Source organism: Camelus ferus, chromosome 26 (genome assembly GCF_009834535.1).
Source record: "Camelus ferus isolate YT-003-E chromosome 26, BCGSAC_Cfer_1.0, whole genome shotgun sequence".
Classification (NCBI taxonomy): Eukaryota; Metazoa; Chordata; class Mammalia; order Artiodactyla; family Camelidae; genus Camelus; species Camelus ferus.
In genome coordinates, this window is record NC_045721.1 from 16,942,823 (window position 1) to 16,965,682 (window position 22,860).

Here is a 22,860-nt window from a genome sequence, read left to right on the forward strand (position 1 = left end):
GTTGTCAAATGCCTTTGTAGAAAGATGACCCAAGATTAGGAACACTGGACAGTCTTTTCAAAGCTCTTACAGGAAGGGACATATGGGGGAAAAGAGAGAACTTACTGAAGGAGACAGTGAGCAAAGGTCACTTTGAAGCTTAGCCCCATATAGACTGACTGGAGTCCTTTTGAGAAGAGAAAAGCCTGCATTTTTGTCTCAGAGGGCAGAAAGTTATGGGGTGATTTAAACTTACAAGATGTCTTTATGTAAAATGCTAAGGAACTATTGTGATCTTGTATCTGGAGGGCAGTTATTAGATATTTTTATTTGATCTATTATTTGATCTTTATGCCAAGATAGCTTTTCTGACCTATCAGGTGTGTACCTGTGCCGTGGATCCCGCAGGTACATATGCCAGTGTCCCAGGGCCGGAGCGGTGCTGGCATCCAGGCCTGGTGCCGCCCCTGCCCTCTCTTGGACGGCACTGCCAGAGACCCACGCCTCCCATTTCCTCTCCCTCGTGTGGGCTCAGTCATCCCAACCTCTCTCCTGCTTAACCTCCTACACGCTTCTCAGTCCCATGAGGCTCTTACTGTGTGAAGGGCTCCTCTGTTCACCCCTGTACTGAACACGTGGCGGGTAATAGGCACCATTCCAGTGTCACTGGTTCCAATTTGGCCACTTTGAAACGATCATTTATACCCCAGCGGAATTCCACATTTCAAAGCTGCCCTCTCCTTTTTGCCCAAAGGAGGTCATTCCCTGACCAACAAAAGCCCAAGGGTTACCCTGCAAACACTTCAAAGTCCTATTCAAACACTTGCTTTAGAATACTAAAAGCTGAGATAAAAGATCTTCATTGCAAACTGTTTTTTTTCCTTTTAAATATGAAGCAACACCCACACAGAACAAAGACCATTATCTTTATTGCATGCAAAAGTAAAAGCTGAAGTTGTAGGAGTGTTTTTTGTTTAATCATTTCATGAAATCCAGCCAGATATTACCCAATCCGGAGAATTTACTGGCAAAGTAAACCCTTAACTCCTCCGTTTCCTACCATATGGCTTGTGAGTAACCCAGACCTCATGGTTTTCCTTCCCGTCCCTCCACGTTGGCCCTTTCTACCACTCAGTGTGCCTTTGAGCGTGGAAGAAAAAACTCGATCTCTTTTAGAAAGTTTGCTTTTCTATTTTTCTACTTAGTTTACACAATATTTTGTAAGTGGTCATTTCTGGGTTGATGTCAAGTCAGTTTAACAGAACTGAATTCAGCTCCCTGCTGTCTGTCATGGTGGCCACGGGCAAGCCTGCAATTTGTGTTGCATGAGAACTGATATCATTCATTCCAGGGCTACTTTCTGCTTCCATGAATTTGCCCAGTACTTCTTGGGTTTCTACAACAGAGCCCAGTATCTGAACCCCTGGCAAAGCAGGTCCCTTGCCTTCCATGAAGAATGTATGATGAGCCCATTGCAGGAGCCGCACCCAGACACCTGCAGCCCTGCGGGTCTCCCCTGCATGGCCAGTCTTGGAGCCCTTGTGGCGATGCCCAGGGAGCCAAGGTAGGAGGCCAAGGTGGAGAGGTGCACTACTGTTCTCCCAGGTGCGGATAACCCATCTCTTCCTTGGAAAAGTGCTTGTTACACAGGTTACTTTCCTTCCACTTGGCAGAATAAAATCCAGGCTTACTGGCTCTCCACCCCACACAAGGCAGGCAGGAGTAGTAGGTCTGAATGACCACATGCGTGAGCCCGAGAGAAGAAATGGGGATCGCGGAGATCGACTGAGTTCCAGCGGGAGCGGTAAGATTAGAGTGGTCCCAGGCGTAGGGCTAGAATCTGGGCACTTACCTTCCATTCCGTTTCACAATCAGAAGAAGCCACTTTGTTTTTTTCCTTTTTCCTTTCTGGCACTTTATTTTTTTTTAATTAAAGTATAGTCAGTTTTCAGTGTTGTGTTAATTTCTGGTGTATAGCACAGTGATTCAGTTACACATTAATAATTCCTTTTTACATTCTTTTTCATTATAGGCTATTACAAACTACTGAATATAGGTCTCTGTGCTCTACAGTAGAACCTTGTTGGTTATCTATTTTATGGACAGTAGTTAGTATCTGTACATCCTAAACTCTCAGTTTATCCCTCCACCCTCCCCTTTCCCCCCTGGTAACCATAAGTTTGTTTTCTGTGTCTGTGAGTTTGAGAAGAAACCACTTTTTGATCACACTCTTTTGCCATTTTATTTCACAACCAACAATCGTGGAGATACTCAGTTGTTAGTATCTCCCGCTATAGCATTGTTACTGAATGCTGAAAGCATTATGCATTGTCCGTTTTTGTCCGTATGACAAGGACAGGAGGTAGACATCACTCTCCACATTTTGGCTGATGAGGACCCCAAGGCTCAGTACTTGAATTGAACCCAGGTTGCAAAACTAATGCGCCCAACTGGCTTCTTCCCCATCTCTGTGAAGCTTCGTCGGGCTGGCTACTTCATCAAAGACTGATCATCACCGTCTTGTGTTTTCTCTAAAATCCAGTCCATGTATTCAGCAACTTTGGTGTAGACCCCTGGTTGTTCCCTGCGGGCGCAGCCTTCACCCCAACTGGTGATGCCCACCAAATGCCAAATTCCATTATGTTTGCAAACCAAGGGACCACCTGAATCACCCTGCATCACAGTGGATGGAAAAAATAAAATGATAGACGGTTATGACAGATGTGCCTTTAAAATTCCATAGTCACGCCACACACACCACACATACCACACAGACAATTTCTTATAGTTCTTCAGACATCCCATGTGCCTCATTAGCTATGGATGTGGTGAAGATGACTTAATTCAATAGTGTACAGTTGTATTTTCTGTTTATTCCAACAGAGGAATTTTGACATCGTCATCCCAAAGTGAAATAAATCTAATGCTTTTATATTTTAGTAGAATTCTTGTCTGCACAACTGTCTTCTCTTAAATACAGCGTGCTCCTGCAAAAATTGTGACATATATAATACATCACACATAAAAATTATAAATGTGTATTCACTTTATTAAAGGCTATTTATGAAATTATTAGATCATTTGGCCCCAAAGTTTTTAAAAAGCTATAGTGAAATATAGCGAAGTATACTATTGAAAATACATATTTTGAAATGATTTTTCTCAAGTGGCCTATTGTGTGTTTTTCATAATCAAATGCATTACCTTACAAGCATCTTTTCCCCCTTCTTTATAGCCAGCACAGATCATCTGTTTGGTTATTTTATATTCTTTATAACTTTTCTGGCATTCTTCATTTGAAACCAAAGGAATATTTGCCTTTTGTAGAGTATCTTGGATTTTACCTATGAGGTAACCAATATATAACTTCAGAAGTGGCAGTAAAATAAATATAGAAATAAGACTAGCGTCTTCAAATAAATGAGAATGATGAACTTTTCCTTAAGATCATTTTTTTGGATAAAAATAGTAACAGTGAGAAGGTAGAGTTACATGCACGAACTCAGAGAGAGGAGGGGCACCAGAGGAGACCTGCTGTGAGCTCTCAGGCAGCGTGAGGACAACCCAGGGACCTTGGGCAACCAGAGAACTGACTTCCATTTTCTCTGCCACCCTCTCAACTCCATACAAGTCTCTCAGAAATTCCTTCTTACTGCCTACAATCCAAAAGCCTAGAAGTTCTTATCTTTCGGTTTTTGTTTTATATATTCAAAAAATCATTATAAAACATATTATTTTTACCAACAAAATGCAAAAACGATCTATGGAATGAGAAAACGTATTTGCAAACATATATCCAATAAGGAGTTAATACCAAAATATTTAAAGAACTCACAATTCAATAGAAAAAAATCCCTGCAAATAATCCAATTTTTAAATGGGTGAAGGACCCGAACAGATATTTTTTTCAAAGGAGGTAATGAATGGCCAAAAGGTACAGGAAAAGGTACACAGCATCCATAATCATAAGGGAAATAAAAGTCAAAGCCACAATGATATTACCTCACACGTGTTTGAATGGCCAATAGCAAAAAGATACGCGATAACAAATGCTGGTGAGGATGTGGAGAAAAGGAAACTTTTGTGCACTGTTGGTGGAAATGTAAATTGGTGCAGCTACTAAGGAAGACAGCATGAAGAATCCTCAAAAAATTAAAAATAGAACTATCACATGATCTAGCAATCCCACTTCTGGGAATACATCCAAAGGAAATGAAAACACTGTGAGGAAGAGATATGTGCATCCCCATGTTCATAGCAGCAATATTTATAATAGCCAAGACATGGAAACTTAATGTTTCCTTTGACGGATGAGTGGATAAAGACATTGTGAGATATATGTGGATATATATATGATATACACATGATGAAATATTATTCACCAATGAAAAGAAGGAAATCCTGCCATTTGTGACAATATAGATGGACCCTGAGGGCATTATGCTAAGTGAAGTAAGTGAGACAGAGAAACATAACTATTGTATGACCTCATTTATATGTAGACTGTAAAAACAAACAAGCCAACAAAAAAACCTCATAGAAAAAGTGATCAGACTTGCAGATCAGAGAGAGGTAAGGGGTAAGGAAAGGGGAATTGGAGGAAGGTGGTCACAAGGTGAAAACTTCCTGTTGTAAGACAAGTAAGTACTGGGGATGTATGTACAACCCGATGGTTATAACCTAGCACTACTGTATAGTATGTTTGAAAGTTGTTTAGAGTAGATCCTAAGAGTTCTAACCATAAGGAAAAAATTTTCTTTTTCGTGTGTGTGTATCTGTATGAGATGATGGATGATAACCAAATTTACAGCAGTGATCATTTCACAATATTTGTCAGTTGAACCATCATGCTGCACAGCTTAAACTTACGCAGTCATATATGTCATTTATATCTCAATGAAACTGGAAAAAAAGATACATATATAATTTTTGAAAAAAAAACAAAAAACCCAAACCTTTGGCAGCAGAAGAGTATTTTGTTCTTTGAGTAATTGCAAGTGAGCATTTTTCACTAAGAACAGTTTATGAATAGTTTAACTCCCACCAGTGTCCAGGCTGTCCTTGGACATCATTTGGGAGTGTTCATCATTTAGTTAAGATTAGTTTACATTTCTCCCCATCTCAAAGAACTAGTCAAAATTTTGAAAAAAAAATTTTTAATTCATTGGATAAAGGACTGAATCAGGACAGATGGAGAGAGCTTATCAAGCTGTCTCCTTTTGTAAAGAATGAGGCAAACCTCTAGTGTCTACCAAGAACCTAATTTTGGAAAGGAAGAATGGTCTGTTTCTCAGAAAACTCAAGGGCAATGAAAACACCCCGAGTATCCATAAGCAGGGGTTCTTAACCAAGGGCCCATAGGAAGAATTCACATGGTCTATCAACTTGGGTACGAAAGAAATACATCTTTATTTTCACCAACCTCCAACCGAAGTCTAACACTCCCTTCAGCAGTGTTAAGGGCACCATGACTTTGCCATCAGCAGAGATCACAGACGTTTTCCTGTCACATTATAGTTGTGGCAGATGACTCAAATTATCATTGTGGTCATTGCAGTTTCAAAATTGCGGTAGTTATTAGAACAACTTACTATTTAATATGTTAATAAAGAAGCACAGTATTACTGTAGCACATTTTAGAGTCTTTTGGTAAGTATTCTGCAGTTTCATTGATTTCCTTTGTAATCCTACGTGTTTTATTTAAGGATTTAAAAGCATCATTAGAGAAGGTTTATAGGCTTCACCAGATTGCTAGGAGGATGCATTTAAAAAAAAGCAAAAACAAGAAAGAGAGAGGGCGTGCCTCCCTATGCTTCTGGTCATTAATACCAAGTTAGAAAGAAGACTGGTGTTGGGAGATGAGAGCTCTGTTAATTCTGAGGCCGAGATGGGTTTGGGTGGCCTTTTAGTCCTCTATGAGACCAATCCTTTACGTGAAGCCAAACCAATTAAAGTAAGATGCTGAAAAGATTACCCTATAAATTTCCAGACCCAAGCAAAAATCCATTTTCTCAAGAATCACTGAATAAATATTTGGGAATGGATAATTTGGAAAAAAAATCATGAGTTTGGAAAAAAATTTAGACAGAGGCCAATTAAACGGATCTACTCCACGAATTTTACATATAAGACTTGCTTTAGAAACAACATTTAAAATGTCATGCTGTACCTTTTTCCTCTGTGAAGCCCCATCCAGTTACCCAACAGTTGGTGTAAATTGTATTTGTATCATCTTTGGAAGGTAGGCATACTGGTTTTTGGAAATCTGAAAGGTAATTTTTAAATTAGAGTCTGGCTAGATAAAGTTATGGATATCGACTTTAAAAATACATAATTTTCTCTTCCCATAGTCTCTTTCTAGAGAGTAGCACCAAGCAGAATAAATCTTTTGCTTTCTGCTCCATTTCTAAGGTCAGTGATTCCAGAAAATTTCTCACCGTCAGAGTCAGTTTTGGTGTTAAATTTTCTGGATTAAATTTTAAAACTCAGAACCCAGATTTACTGCCAAAAGCACTTAGAAGTTCTTGCATCTTTTTCTGTGTGTGAGTCTTAATAGTAACAGAAGAGTGTCTATACCATATAAAGCAGGACTTTTAAGTGCTTTAACTTGCAGTTCTGTGCTTCCAAATGCAGCACCTCCAACCTCAATGCTACTTCCTTCTCTAGTCAAGGTCCACCTGGCTCTGCTTGCTTTCACAGAGTCCTTTGTGCCCAAGGCAACGCTAACGCTGCTACTCTTGACAGAGGAAGCCACGCTTCCCAGATGGCAAAGACATGTCTTATGTCTATTATTTCAATAGTGTATATGCAACTGTTTTCCTACCTGAAAGAACCAATTAACATATCTTGGCCCTTAAGTCTTATCTTTCATGGCAACACTCACCTTTCCCACCACTCCACTAACCAAAAAAAAAGAAGAAGACAATCTCTCTGGATTCTGACCTTTCCAAACTGACGTGAAAATTCAAACCAGCACAATTTAGCTGTACGCTCCTCCTTAAACATGCTACGTACCAGTGTAATTCAAAGGAGTCTCAAGTTTTATTAAGGCAATATCATGACTACCTTCCGAGATTTTATAATTGTGGTGAATGATAATCTCTTTTATTTGTGAGAAAGGTGTTTCTTTGGTTATCTTGGACAGATTTAACATGCCGCCATAAATGCGCCAAACATTCGACAAGGGAAGCCTAGGAGGGAAAAATAAATGCCGATTTGAAACCAGAAAGACTGGTCTTTGATATTGGTCCTTTTTCCTTGCACTTTAGTTTTCAAAAAAAAAAAAAAAAAAAAAAAACTAGGAAGAAAGTACTAATATAGCATGTGTTTACATACCTAATTTCTCCCCCCAGCAGTTTATCACCAACAGCAGCAGTGTTGAAGGTTTAGTCTGAAGGTTTAGTTAAAAATATTGGAAAATGTAAAAAAAAAAAGAAATTGGAAAATGTACATTTACGCAGTTATTTCATGTTTACTGTGAGTGAAAATACAAGAAAGTCGCTGTCCCATTCAGGGACGCTGGTCGGGACATGACTAGCAGTTTTTCTCGGGAAAAGCATGCTCAGTTCTCCAGCCTGAAAGCAGTTGCTTCCACGAAATTCAGAGCTGGCAGGAAGTCAGGGTGCCTTTATCCAAGCTCGTATGTGATCAGATAAGGTATGGGGTCCCGGACAAAGAGAACCAGACATGGCTTTCTTGACGTGAGAGAAGCCATTTTTGGCCTAAGCCTTTTTGTGACCTCGGCCTGGCCGCAGTGGTGCCCTTGAACAGGTCTCTGTAATGAATGATCTTAAGGGAACAAAAGAATGCAGAAACACAGGGCTGTTACCGGGCAAGAGAAGTAACAATAGCAACTGGTTGTAACGACGCCCAGTTCTCTTTCAATAGTAAAGATTAGCCTGAAGGGCTCAATCGCCAGATCCACTGGAACCTAAGGGAAGATGATGTTGACCTTTTCTGACCCTCACGACTTCAATCAACTAACGCCTGGGCTTTGTCGGCAGTCCAAGCCCCTTCGCGAATGTGCATGTACCCTTAGCCTTAAACTTCCCCCATTCTGCTGTCCAGGGAGACACGGTTAATATATCAATTACAGCTCAGTAAAGCTGGAAAAAAAGGTGAAAATTCTTGGTCCCAAGTTGGGGTACATTTAGTAAAAGGGGGCACTACTGTTTCCTTTCAGAGTGTCTTTCCTTCCCCTTGGCAAAGCCACGCGCAGCAGAGCCCTGACTGGGGGCCCAGGCTGCCCCGGGGGCCCGCGGAGGAGCCCTGCCCTGCGCCGCCCCGCCCACTGGGCCCCGGCTATTACATTTCGGGGGCAGTGGCTTCCATCCTGGTTCACAGCAACCCATGATGACAGGGGATACGGAGGAATTTTATGAAAACAAAAATACTTTTTGAAAGAGCTCAAGTGTCTTTTACGTTAGGGCCACTAGTCCCTCTTTCCCTTATCCATATGTTTTGTCCGTTTTTACGTGTCTTGTTTAATCATTGCTTATTTTTTTTTTTGAGAAATCTTTATGTTCCAGGTATAGTATTAGGCATTTTAAATGTGTCACTTAACCCTTCCAATGACCTTATGAATAAGATACTCTTTTTATTCATGTTTTACAGATAGGAAAATTAAGCTAAGCGCTGATTATTGCCCGAGGACACTCATGCCTCTAACAAGTGGCAGAGCTGTGACTCAAGCCCCCTTCTGTCGAACTACTACGTCTGTTTTAAAATGGCAAACCCCCCACCATGTGCACTATTTATGTGATAAAGTAGAAATATTATATCTGGTCATATTTATTGAATTATATAGGGTAATACGCAATCACTTTTTTGTTTTACTGTTAGTACTACATTTGTGAATCAAAGAGCTGAAAGTAAAATATCAACGGGTCTGAAAAATATGTCTTTGCAGAATACATTTGGGAAGCGGTGGGTGAAGGTAGCAACAGCTGGGGTACTTTTTAGTTATTCTTGAAAGCAGGAGCGACATCCTCCCGGGAGCGTCACTCCAGCAAACATGCCGCAGTCTGTTCTGATGGGTCCGATGGTTCAGAGCTTGGGCCCTACCGGTTAGTCGACATTTTGAATCCCATCTCTGCTCTAAAATGCCTTTTATTGAAAGAGAATAACCTTCTCTTAATAAACTGACAACATGATGGAGAAATTGATTATAGAGTCTTCAACACAAAAAGGCAAGCGAAGAGCCCAGATAAGATGCAGCCAAACCTTACCCGTCGAAGCAATGGGCTGCAGTCAGGACCCACTGGTGTCCGATGATTGACCCTCCACACAGGTGGTTCTGAGCTCTCAGCTTCACTTGCAGGCTGACCTGCCAGGGCCACTCTCCCCAGTCAGAGTTGGTTCCTCCAACAATGCGTGTGTTTGTTTTTGTTGCACAGACTAGAAGAGAGCGTTGAAGTTAGTGGCTGAACTTGGGGGAGAATCAGAGTCCTCTTCAGCCAAGGAAAACAAGACACATAATTCCACTATAAAAGACCAAACAAGCTATCAAAACAACTCCAACATCCCCTTGCAGTTCTATGAGAAAGTGAGATGTACTCACCAGAGCTGTCCCCACTTTTACACAACCTCAGAGAATAACCAGAGCTTGCTCGTGTCCCATACGTAATCCCAGTGGGGGAGCCATCCAGAGATAATCGTAAGGAACACTTACACCTAGATAAAATCAGGACAAAGATTAACCCTTCACGGAGGAGGAGAGCTCGTGAAACTGTCTTGCCAACTGTCTTTGAAAAAGAAATTTTCACTAACTTCTCTCCTCTACAATCTTCTGGGAGTAAAGAATAAGCAAAAAACTGACAGCGCATCATTTTCGTACAAGCCTCTTGGCAGCCACTCACTCCTTTAACAAAGGTCACATTCAATTCTTCTCCTTCAAAGTCAACTTCTGAGTAAATTTTGGAATGGCAGGGCTCTGTGCCGGTTATAAAGAGAGAGAAAATGCAAACAGCCATAAACCACATTTAGCCAAGTTTCTGGTACATCGTTGAGGATTGTTAGGCAGCCATAACTTTTGTCACATTTTGTGTAATATTATTGAGTCACATTACCAGGCAAAGTTTGTTTGCAGGTTAAAAGGCTGTATCCAGACACGGCGTTTTCCTGAGGAGAAGGGGATCTCGGGGTCCCACTTTGGGAAGTCTTAAGGAAACAGACATTTCTATTTTGAAAGAAAGCAGGAGAAAGAAAGAACACTACATTAAAGGCAAGTACAAAGGCACCTCATATAAAACAACAACAACAACAAACAAACACCCCCTGCAAATTCTGTTCTTCTGAGAAATTCTCTTCAAGGTCAATCAGACTACAGGACTCTCCTAAATTACTGAGATTAAATGTAAATCAAGCCACATCTCCCCCTGAAGAAAACTGCTAAGAACAGACAACCTGAAAAGAGGAGAAAGATAAAGTTCTGCCTTTTAAAGGAAAAAAAAAGGAAAGAACAAATTCTGGAGATTCACCGTGCTGGTGCTGTTACATAACCGTCCATCCTTCTCGGAGCTCCATCTTGTGCATAAAGAAAAGGACAGGTTATCTGAGGGTCAGGGGGTCGAAGCAGGAGAAACAGGGCTCTGGTTTCTGAAACAGAGCGGTTAGAATAAATACGTTCCCGGCAAGTAGTTTTTACTTCCAGCTCATGGAACATTAAGCTCAGTAGGAAAGATACCCTTCTTTCCCCAGGGCTGTTGTCTCAAGGGTTCAATGGTATAAGTGAGAGAAGGTGGGTAGAAAGGTCGGCTGATCTCTTAACTAATCTGCACCTGGAGGAAAAGTACCTAAAACTGTGAGTTCAAGTGTTTTATGGGAAATGAACAAAACTTAAAAAAAAAAAAAAAAAAACAAACTCACACTGTGAAACTAAAGCGCTGTCAGGACAGCCGCGAACGTTTCACAGTCACGCTCACCTTTGTGACTCTGTCTTCTGGGCGTTGGTGTAGAATGTGAAGAAAAGGCAGCTGGGGTGATAGGTACAGATGGTCCGACAAACAAAGGCATCTGGAGCGAGAACCCTGGCGACATCCACATCTGAGAATGCGAGCTGCTGGAAGACGTCCCTGTGGCAGCCTGCGGACCCACGGAGGGGAGATGTGCGTGACGTGATGCAGATGTGCTCGTGCTTTGTCATCGTAACTGCAGGAAACTGTGACGGCTTGTTATTCAGAGCACTGAACGTCCTAAGTGCAAAGGTGTCTGTTAAAACATCCCCAGACTTGTTTGTTTGTTTACCGTTTAGGAGAAGGAAAGATTGGTCTCACGCTAATAAAAGACAGATTCCTATGTGAGGGAAACAAAATGGCTTAACCCGTGCTCCCAGCTCCGTCCTAATCAGTGCGAAATACCTCTGTTACTCAGCCTGTGTTTGTATTTTCTTTCTATGACCCTCACCCTGAATTCCAAGCCTTAGATACATGAGGTTTTATGTTTTCCTGAATATTCTGAAAAAGATTTTGTTTTAAAGGGATCAATAGAAACCTGAGTAGCTAATGCAAATGCCATGTGCCCACTGAAATTAGAACAAGAGGAAATCCACTTTCATTGCCCTTACATAACCCTGTCTCTTAATTACATTTTTTATTTGTGTTCATAATATTTACTCCAGTTTACTCAATTCGATAACTTCTATTCATATTATGCAAGCTTAAGGAATAAGGATAGTGAACGTGGGAAAGACAAAAATAATCCAAATTTAAATGAATGAACGTAGTTGGATCAAGAAAGTGTACCCACCATAACACAACAGCCTGGTCTGGGCAGTGTAGGAAATCAGACCTCAGCTGATCAAATCTTTTTTTAAAAGACATGGACTCTTGAAGCGGGAGGAGAACTTACGCGTCATCCGTGTCAACCCTCAACTGCAGCCTCTCAAGGAGCTCCCTGACAAGTTGTTCAGCATTCACTGAAGACATTTACAGTGGCAAGTTGCTGACCAGCTCATGACAAGGCTCACTTCTTGTCTGGACCACTCTAGGTGTTAGAAATTTTTTCTCATTTTTATCATGGTAGGAGCTACCTAGATCTGCCTTCTGGAACCATGCAGATTAGTCTAATTCCCTTTCCCGATCACAGCCCTTCAAAAACAAAAAAATAAACGACAGTCATCCTGACTCTTTGTCAGGTTAAATGTCTTTAACCTGTTTCTTTAACCATATCTTATTGTTCACTATTTCTAGATATCTTACCATCCTGGTGACTGACTTGTGAAGGGTTCCACTTGTCCACTGGTCCACACAAAACGTGGAACACAGAACTGAATACAAAGTTTCCATCACCATCTGACCCGTCCAGATGACAAAAGGACAGGGGCTGCCTTGTTCCAAAGGACCATTTTCTTTTTTAGAGCTAGTTTGATTTTCATTCGTTTTGTTTATCAGGACATTAGTGGGAAGGACAGAGTAAGGACCTCCGAAAGTCCTCTCCTCCATGAAAGTAGTGAGAGCCCGGGGAACACTGTCCAAATCAACATCTCAACTCTAGAAATTAACCAGAGGTTTATAACGGTCCAGGGAGTGTTTATTGAAGACGAACAGCCAAATCTCCATAAGAACAGCAAGTTTTGTGGTGTTTTGGGACCCCATATGGAAGCTCCATGGAAACCCTGGCAACAGCCCCACAATCACAGTGAAAATCCGCAGTCTAGCAGCACGTGGAAGGGGCAGAACGGAGTTGGGGCTACTCCAAAGCTCTGTCCCCAAATAGTTATTACATGATCTCTGTGGAAGTTCTCAGTAAAACCCCACTTGCAAGGATTGAGTTTATCTGACCTGACTCAGCGCTTCCTCGGTGTTAGCAGCCTTTTCCTTGGAAATGTTTGTCAAAAAAAATTGTGGCAATGACATATCATTGCAGCTGCCTAAGGCAACAGTAACAGCTTGGACAGACAACAAGCCAATAAAAATCTTGAAAGGAAAACCAGGGGGTAGGGTGAAGATCTCTGACACACTGCGGAGACTCTAGAAGCTGTGTGCGTGTACAGAGCTGTGTGCGTAATCAGGGCTGTGCATGTGCCCGTGAAATTTCCGAGAAAGCCCTGAGCTCTCAGTTTGGCTGATGTTGACCTCTGTGAGCTCTGTGTCAGCAGAAAGTGAAGGCCAGGGCAAAGCTGTAAAATCCCCGCCTGAGCACTGAAGGCATGCCCCCTCCCCAGCTCTCCCAAAAAGCCCCTGGTGGAAGGCTGGGCAGCTCGTCGGATCCAGGCATTAACGGAAACCTCGGTCCCGTCATTAGTTAACTACTAGGGAAACCAAGCAGAGACATCAGTGGCTATACACAGCAAAGGCTAACCTCTGTACAAAATTAGTTCAGGAAAGTCACCAGACAAACAGCAGCAACAACACAAAATGGTAACAACAACACAAAATGGTAACAACAACAAACTCTGGGAAAGGAGGGGATTTCATTTCCAGAGTTGGCACATGCTATTAGTTAAAAGACCTAATTTTTTTTTTTTAACAAAAAATTGTTAAGACATGTAAAGAAACAAGGAAACGTGCCCCATACACAGAATAAAAGGCTGATATAAACCACTGCTCAGGAAGCACGAACTTTGGGCTACTATACCGAGGCTTTAGGTCAGCTACTTTAAATATGTTCAAAGAACTAAAGGAAACCCCTGTCTAAAGAACTGAAGAAAAGTATGAAAACAAAGTCTCACCAAATAGAGAACATCAATAGAAATAGAAACTATATTTATAAAAGGAACCAAATCTGACTATTAAAAAATTAAATAATCAGTTAATTTGAACCAGTCAATCCGGTGCACAGCATGGAGGAGGTGTGCCTGCGGGGAGTGGGAACAAGTAGGAAGAGCGATGTACTGTTGCCAACTTCCTAGTCTTGCAGGCAGCTCCCCATACAGGACTTGGCACGGAGCCGGCACTTGATACTGTGTAGAAGTGGCTGTTGGTAATTTGGTTTCAATAACATGTTATCAGTGACACGCTGATACGCTAAATAAGGTAGAATGTGAAAGCAAATTTTCTGGAAAATTCAATTAAAATTACTTCTGTGTCTGAAACTATAAGGTTTCATTGAATCATTATGCTGGAGCTATTTCACTCGACAATGGATTCCACGAAGAAATGACCTTATAGTCTTTCTACAAATCACCGTACTGATTTCTTATTGCTGCTGTAACAAATTAGCACAAACATAGTGCCCTCAAACCACACAAATTTGTCATCTCAAGGTTCTGGAGATCAGAAGTCGAACAGTCTGAAGTGGGTCTAATTGGGCTAAAATCAAGACATGGGCAGGGTTTTGTTCCTTTGCAAAGCTCTGGAGGAGAACCTGTTTCCTTGCCTTTTCCAGGTTCTAGATGCCACTCCTTGGCTTCTGAACCCTTCCTCCATCTTCAAAGCCAGCAACGTAACCTCTTCAGATCTGTCTCTCTCTCCCTCTGACTCTGATCCTTCTGCTTCCTTTTTCTTTTATAAGGACCCTTGTGGCTACACCAGACTCATCCCTATGATCCTGAATAAGCTCCCATCCAAAGTCTTCAACGGAATCACATTTTTAATAAAGCCCCCTCTTCCATGTAAATTAACATATTCACAGGTTCCAGGCATTAGGACATCTTTGAGGAGCTCCCATTCTGTCCACTACAATCACACAGTAATAGTAGCCATATAATTACCGATTTCTGAGACTGCACAGGGCTTCAGTGAGAATCCAGATTCCACGTTAGCCAGCACCTTTATGCTAGTAGGTGTTCCACTCGGGCTGTGCTTTAATAGGCAGCTGTTCCTGAATGGGAAAAACAGAGGTTACTTTGCTTCCTAAACTTCAAGGTGCGTGTAAAAGTCCATTTCAAGTTGAAATGGTCCAGGGTCAGTGGAAAATAAACAAAGAAATCGGAATGATGACCTCAGTATTGAATGGGTTAAGGATTTGGGTTATTAAAGAGACGTCTTCTGCAGAAGGATGGTTAAAGTGAGAACACGGTGGGAGACATCCTTCCACAAGATGTTATTCTGCTAAACCCTCATTCCACAAGCACAGCCTATTTGCGGACCAAACGGAAATTATTCTCTTCAGAGAAAAAGGCACCAAAATTGAATAAATAAATAAATAAGAACTAAAAACACCGTCAGAAAGAACAAACGCTATGGATTTTACTCACCGGTAGTCTGCACTGTGGAACGTTTGCGTGGCGTATGTGAAAAACTGGCAGTGAATGCTGTTCGTGCACATTTTTTGGCACTCCTCAGCACTTTTAACCTTAGAGACATTGAAATTGACTCCTCTCATATCAATTCCTTTATAAATGTCTCGGTGGCACGCTGCACAAATAAAACACATAGAGCGAATTCCGTCAGTTTCTCTTCTGGAAGTAAACCAATTTGGGCAGAGTAGTTTTGAAGGCTAGTATTCCATTTCTGGTAACTGTTATTAATTAGGAGATTTAGAATTTTTTTATAGCCCTAAATTATCAGACTCTGCTTGAAATACATACATTCCAATACGTTTTAGAGGACTAGCATGGAAGAGGGGCTCGTTTACTTCCAAAACTGCGAAGCTTGTGCAGCAATACAGGTAATAGTTCACAATGGAATTATTGATGAGCAGCGGCGGATAAACAAGAACAGAAGAATGATGACAGGCGCTTGCAGGTTATAGAAAAGGAATCTCTTGCCAGTTCTGCTTTACATGAAAAAAGAGACAGGCTGGGAGTTGGGATGGAATACTTCTTAAAAACTTTTCTTAATGGTTAATTGAAAGCTATAAACCTCCCTCGAAATGTTTTAAACTAAAATGGGTCCTGAGTTTAGAAGCTTTATGTGCCCGGGAGCAAGTTTTCGCTTTAATTTCACAAGATATTTGGGAAGAGTTAGAAGGGAACATTAAATGAAGTTCTGTGAGTAGACTAAGTCTGGGGGGGAAAAACAATAACTAAGGAGTATGGAGAAAGGCAGAGTATTATTTTTTCTTTAAATTTTACTATGATATCAAATTGAGAACAACATTTAATTGAATCGTTTACACTAAACTGTATTAAGAGATAAATTTGATCTTATATGATAGGAAAAGTACTCCTTCTCAGGTAAACTATATACTGACTAAGCCAGGCCCCCGTATTTAGAACTAAGGGCTGGTTACTGTGCAAACTGCAGGTACAATGTGTGTGTGTTGAAGGAGAGGTGTTACTGGAGGGGAAAAGGATGAAAAATTTAAAAGCATCTGAAATGTAAGCCCACGCAATTACCTGGTCAGAGTAAAGGTAAAATAGCAGAGGTGTATAGTGCTGCCATGGCTGTTTTAAGGTTCTGTCAGCCCATCGGTTGAGAGAGCCTTTTCAGCACTTTGCACTTGCAGATCAGTCAGGTTAGAGAAGGAGTTCATTTGCCTTAAAGTGATTAGGATGGAGTGGGAAGTTGTTTCCCAAGACATCAGTAGGAATAAGCGTCAGAATGACAGTTTCCTGGCCTCCTAGTCCTCACATTTTCCCCTAAAATGTGCTATTCTTGGCAAGATTTACAGAGTCCAGTTTTTCAGTTTGGGGGCTTAATGGGGCTTCTTAACTTCGACACTATGAACATTTGGGACTAGGAAATCTTTGTCGTGGGGGCGTCCCTGTGCCCTGAAGAATGCTTAGCAGCATTTCTGACCTCTGGTCCCTAGTGTAGCATCCTCCAAAGCTGTGACAACCAAAATGTCTCCAAACGCTGCCAAGCGCCCCCTGGTGGACGGAGAAAATCCCCCGGGGTTGAGAACCACTGAGAACCGCTAGTGTACAAATTACCCTGGAGTGAAACCGGGAGAGAGAGAGAGATGCCCTCTGTGTTTTCTTTAAGGTTCTTGTCTGGAATCAAGGGGAGACTATTGTTTGAATGTGTATTCACTCTCTGTACATCTTACACCATAAATAATAGCGGCTCCTTAAGCATGTGATGGCTGATAAACACAAGAGGATCTGTCCAGAGTCAGACCCCCTCTGTTATCTTTCTGGGGGCTCCCTTCCAAAAGTCCGTGGCAGGACAGAGTTTGCGCAGAAGCTGTTCTAAGGCAGACCCATCCTCCGTTCAAATTTAGCTCAGAAATCCACACCTTACCACTAATTTGATGACCACACTGCTTTAAGGAATGTCCAGAAATTGCACTGGTCCGTGACACTCTTGGCAGGTCTCCTGTAACACTGTCTTTCAAGAAGCAACCAAACCTGTTTTTAAAAGTAGCTTCACTTAGGAAGTAGAATAATAAACACACATTGAGGAATGTCTAGCATTTTTATACACTCATAAATATAGCTTTCCCTGACACCTGCTGGAGAGAACATTCTTAGAGGCGATTCCATAATATCTAACGGTCTTTAAACTACCTAACTTCAGCATTGTTTTCCTTTACATTCACAGTTTGAAGTACAGAAGGTCAGTCATATTAAAGAAATAATGATTTTTCCTGTGTTTCCAAACTTTAGAGGAATTACGTTCCCACCTAGTGATTATTTTTATAAATACTTTCATTTACTTAAGAAATGAAATCAGTCATGAGAGTTGCATCTGTATATGGTGTTCATCTTGGTCACTAACTCCTTCTAGTCCACACCTAATGAAAGACTGCTTTCTGTCTTTAATGTCAACCTTAATGTCATTTCATCATTCACAAGGGTTTGGAACCTAACTTGACTTTTTACATGAAGAGTTACTACATCTTACATACAGTCTGGGTTTTCTGTGCAAGTTTAACATGTAGAATCAGGGGATGATTGTCTTAATTCCTAGTTTTTAAGTTCAAACAAGGTAAAGATAAAAGAAAAGAATTATGGACATGGAAATGGGAACAAGGGAGAAACATTCATTCTGGATATTGATTAAAATGAATGAAACTAGGGTTGTAGCTAGGCACATCTATGACCAAACAAGATTTTTAATCACCAACTATTTTTCAAATTCTCTTACTTTTCCAAATCACCGGTTAATAGTATATATCCATGGCCACGCGCGCACACACACGCATATGCAGGCACACACACACCTTGCATACCACAGTGCCCAAGCTGGCTCACTATAGGCACATTCAGACCTAACCTCTCCCAAGGTTACAAGCTCTGGATCTTAATTATATTCTCAATAAAACTGCTTGCTTTCTACTGTGTTTTCTTAGGACTGTGCTATCCACACACATGATCAGGGGTCAGACAGCAAGTACTTTTCTCGTTCAGGTGAAATATCCACCTATTATTAGACCCTTTCTTGAGATACCCTCTTAGCGCAGTGCTTTTCAAGTGTTTTCCTTGAGGTCTTGGATAGAAAAAGACCACCTTCTACTATTTTAAGTGAATACAGTGATTCCTTAAAATACAGACTCCCAGTTTCAAGAGACTTTGGTTCAGTAGGTCTGGACTTGAGCCTAAGAATCGCTTATTTAAGAACCACTCCAGGGGATTCCACAGAGGCCGGTCCTTGAACCCCCTTCGAGAAACACAACCTGGCTATACGTTACCTTTTTGCACACAACTGATTCCATTTTGAAAAATGACTGGCTTCCCCAGCAATGAAATATCAACTTTTACCTTTTGTTTGTGTCATGAGTGGAACTCGCAGGAAGAAAACTAAATAGCAAACACCTGGGATGGAAGGTGCACATCATCTGACAGTGCTGGGCGTTCGGGGTGTACACGGCGGATACATCCCCGCCTCGGAAGAAGGTGTTTTTATATAGTTGAGTCAAACACCCTGTGATATAGTCATTGAAAAAAAGACACATTAATTTGGAACAAATGCAAATAATACTTTCAAAAGAAATGCACCTGTGTTCTGAACCTTCTTACTTTATCCATGAATATCTTTATGACATGACAATTATAGAGGCAGAATGAAATGTTAAGATTTGATGTATGATGTTACAGTTACTTTATGGGAACTCCTGTATAAAAAACTTAGTTGATTTTTATTGATCATGCAATTCTGTACATAAATTATTCCCCCAAAATGCAATCTTAGCTCAGTTTCTCCCTGTCTTCTAACATGCTCTGAAACTTGCATTAAAAATAGCGATGTATGATCTCTTTTCCAAAATTCTGTCACAACAAACATCCCCACTGGATTCCCTCAACAGCTCGGTAAGGGAGGCTAGAGATAGGTTTAGCACATGCATCTTGAGTTTTTGTTTGTTGTTTGTTTGTTTTGTTTGTTTGTTTTTAAGAAGAGGTTAGAAACTGAGTCTCAGGGCTATGCAGACTTGCCCAAGATCCACATGGCTAATGAATGTCTTGGGACATAAACCCAACTCTTCTGACTCCCAGTCTTGGTCTTTTTTCTTGCTTGCAGTGTTAAATGTTGTTCCTCATTTCAGTTTAATTCAAGCTATCTAGCGGTAATTGAGTATTTATTACTTTAGAAATGAGTGCAAAGGAGGCAATATTTGCTCGATGCCTACAAGCTCAGTTTTTAGATGGTTTAAGCAAATGCATGAATATACCAAATTGAAAATACATTTTGAATCATTTGTTTAGAACTGTTCACAGCTCCAAAGTACCCTGTATCCCACATATTATTAGAATATTAAGTGTTACCTTCACGTTTACTGTTTCATATACTAAAGATAACACTTAAACACGTGCATTTGGGGTTACCTTGAAAGGCCCACTTCAAAGTCTGCCTAATAAGCTTTTCCAAAGGCCATTCACTTTAGTTGGTCAGCAGTTCATTAACCACAGGATATTCCAACGACAACCTTGTCCATCCCCAAGGGCAATAAACACACTTCAATTTTAGCATTTTTATATTGCCTTTCAGAAAATGGGCAGCTAAGACACATGCATTTCATTAAGCACTGAAGTAAAATTTTCTCTGCGCTATCCTGCCCAGCAGGTTGCTTCTCTTCCTCTCAGAGGTGTGGCTAAGATGACTAAGCCTTGGATGAAGTTCATTTTTAGAAAGAGCAGAGATCGCTTCAGGTGGAAGCTCCTGGGAATGCAAGTTGCCAAGTGTACCAGCCTAGATTTCCTGGACACACAAACACTGGGTAGCGGATCCAGTGACAACCCTAACTGCAAAGTGGTCTGTGTTTTAGACAATTGGTGCTTTTGGCTGATTCATAATTATCAAGCAGCCATCCTCCCCCATCCCCATGCAGAAACAAGACTCCAGACAATGGTGGTGCTAGCCTGGGTGTTTCCACGCTGCAGTTGAGCCTTTGTGAATTGCCATGTGTCTCTGCTGACTAGAAATGGACCAACTTTGGAGTGGACCAAGAAGAAAGTTCTAGGAAGTGGTCTTGCTTATCCTCTTAAGTTGGTTACTAATGACAATGGTAGTCATGATGATGACAATAGGCTTGTTTGTATTCTATCTGAGAGTGCATGTACCGCACTGTTACATAAACTGTCGCATAACATAAAATATTTTGTTCTATTGTCACACTGGCCCCTGTGTCCAAGGACTTCGGGCAGGTTATTCAGTCTTGTTTAAAAACTGCCTAATCAATAAGGAGAAAAAAAGCACTTTAATTTTTAAAATTTGAGTGAAGGATATGAAAAGGCAATTTGCAAAAGAAATACAAGCCACTCAGTAAGTCTACGAAAAATGGTGAGAATCGTAAATACAGGCAGTTAAAACAACTAGGTGCCATGTTACACGCCAAGTGAGCAAATATTTTAAATTAGCCTGCGTCGATGTACTGATTCTAGATGAAAATTATTTTTTTAAAAACCTAGTTCAAAGTGACTTGAGTACAAATGAAATGTGTTGGTTCAGAAGCCAAAGAGCCCCTGGTGGATCTGGCTTCAGGAGTAACTGGAGGTGGGGCTCAGCTGATCCCGTCGAGGCAAAATTTAATTGTCTTCACATCTCTGCTCTGTTCCAAAGTGCTGTCTCTTTGTTCTCAAGCTCCACATAGTGGCAAGATGATGCCAGAAACTCAGGCCTCTGTATTCTCACATAATTCAAGTTCATTTGGGAAAAAAAGACGTTGGAAGGCGTTGGTGCTGGTCAGGTCACTGCAGATGGCAGGATGCGTGCCCTCACTCACTGGCCCAGCCCTGCCTGGGTCACAATCACCTGGTCCCAGGCTGGGAGGCAGCAGTTCCCAGAGTAAATTAGGGTGCTGTTTTCTTAAAGGTGAATCTGTACCAGGCCACAAAAAAGTAGATGATTTTCAGCGTTGACCAAAGTGGGGCAAATGATTACTCTCAACTGCTGGTGGAAAAAGTCAACTTGGGAATAACCTTTCTGGCAGACAATTAATGAAAAACAGTGTCCGGCATCACCCTTGTTCTCTGAAAATCTAATGGAATGGATAGAAGGGGAAACAAGATCAAAACCTGATGCTGAAAGTCAAACCATTCAATGGCCAGTTTACTAAATTAAATATAAACCAGGTACTTTCATTTCTGAAATGGTTCCCTAGAGGCTTGAAAGAGTGAAAATATGTACTGTGTACCTGTTGTCCCAGACACTGTAAAATGTCTGACACTCTTTTTGAACATTCAGATAAAGTTAATTTTTTAAATACTGATAATTAAAAATAGAGGGCTGACTACTTTAAGACGTGCTTTGTAGAGAATCATTTCCAAACAGAAGTTTCCATTAACACCTGCCCAAGACATTCTCACTTCTGGCTCCTCCCTCTGGTGTGTTTAGGGCATTGCATCTGACAAGTGGCCGTTGGTGCTGAACCTGAAAAGGATATGTGTCCTGAGGGGTGGACGTCTGGCTTAAGTACCTCTCTCCCATGCACCCTGAACTTCATGTCTTAAAGGTAATCCACTCACCGCAGGAAACGGTAGCAAACAAGCAAACGAAATAAGCGGCTTGCCTGAGCGAAATCATCCTAAAAGAGAAAGCAACACATGCAAAACTCTGCTGGTTGTAGATTGTGTTTAACATGAACCTTAATTTAGGGTGATGTAGATTTCCTCATCCATGTCTGAATCGCAAATCTAAGCCCACCATTAGCAGTAGAGAAAGCAAGGGTTTTTCTGTGCCTTTTGTACCCAAGGACTTGGCACAAGCTACAAACTGAGACCTCTAGACTCCTGTTGTGTTTATTGTTCACTTGGCTCCCATGTTCTTGATAATTATGGAAAGGGGATTGCTAGAAGGGAATTAAACACTTGTGAAACCTCTCGATGTGAGCAAAAAGAAAATTATTGTAAACCATGGCAATAGTATCCACACAGAATCCCTGTGGAGAGATATTCAAAATATTCAAGCCCATTTGAAAATTTTGAATCCATCAATATTCTCTTGGATTTAAAAATACCGCCCACTTAAATTTTTTCTCATTTAAGAATGTCAGTTCCTTCTACATTCTCTAAATACACAGGAAATTAGAACATCAACTTATAGCTTCTTCATAAAGTAAAAACAATGCTTAATGAAGAAAAAAAAAAAACACATTTGGAAGCAATCAGAGTAATAGAAATCCTGTACCTGAAAGCACAATTGCTTCTGTGGTTCTGGAGGTGACGGTGTCTCCTGCCACCTAAAGATGGCCGGTCTTCGAGCTTCCCCAGTGCGGCCCTACGGGCGTATTTGCTTGGCTCCGATATTGACTTTGGTGTTCTGCCAACGGTTTCAACTTTTTGTCCTGTCAGCATATTCTATGAATGTCCCATTCAGCTATTTAATATATTAACTATTTCATGATAGGGCCACACAATTCATGCACAGGGTTTTCCTTTTCCACAATGTCCATAACATTCCCAGTTATTTGGGGTCATGATACATTTCATCTGAGTTTTTCCGGCATGATGACCTGGCGACACAAGTGAATAAGGGATAGGGGTGGCTAGCTCATCCTGGAAGGATCTTTTGGCAAATGATACCCACGCCTTCCTGTATCCTATCCCACTGACGTTTTAAATATGGAAGGGACTCGGTCAACGTTTAGGTCTTTCTCCCAGCCAGTTCAGGAAATAAGACA

The 22,860-nt window shown here is 41.1% G+C and overlaps 1 protein-coding gene across 2 annotated transcripts; it reads right to left on the reverse strand.

The window, feature by feature from the left end:
* Window positions 1–2,201: 2,201 nt before the first annotated feature.
* KLKB1 (kallikrein B1) lies at window positions 2,202–22,631 on the reverse strand. 2 transcript variants are annotated; one of them, XM_006178368.3, is made up of 15 exons: window positions 22,368–22,624; window positions 21,707–21,765; window positions 18,506–18,668; window positions 17,046–17,152; window positions 15,116–15,275; window positions 14,630–14,739; window positions 10,902–11,061; window positions 10,047–10,156; window positions 9,748–9,910; window positions 9,539–9,651; window positions 9,207–9,375; window positions 6,994–7,169; window positions 6,149–6,244; window positions 3,184–3,323; window positions 2,202–2,652 (listed from the first exon to the last, which is right to left on the reverse strand). In XM_006178368.3, the coding sequence occupies exons 1-15, from the start codon at window positions 22,532–22,534 to the stop codon at window positions 2,470–2,472; spliced, it is 2,076 nt and encodes a 691-aa protein (XP_006178430.3). In that variant the 5' UTR covers window positions 22,535–22,624; the 3' UTR covers window positions 2,202–2,469. The 2 variants fall into 2 exon arrangements, with proteins under 2 accessions (XP_006178430.3, XP_032324329.1); XM_032468438.1 differs by having other exon boundaries at window positions 2,203–2,652; window positions 9,539–9,910; window positions 22,368–22,631.
* Between the last annotated feature and the right edge of the window lie 229 nt (window positions 22,632–22,860).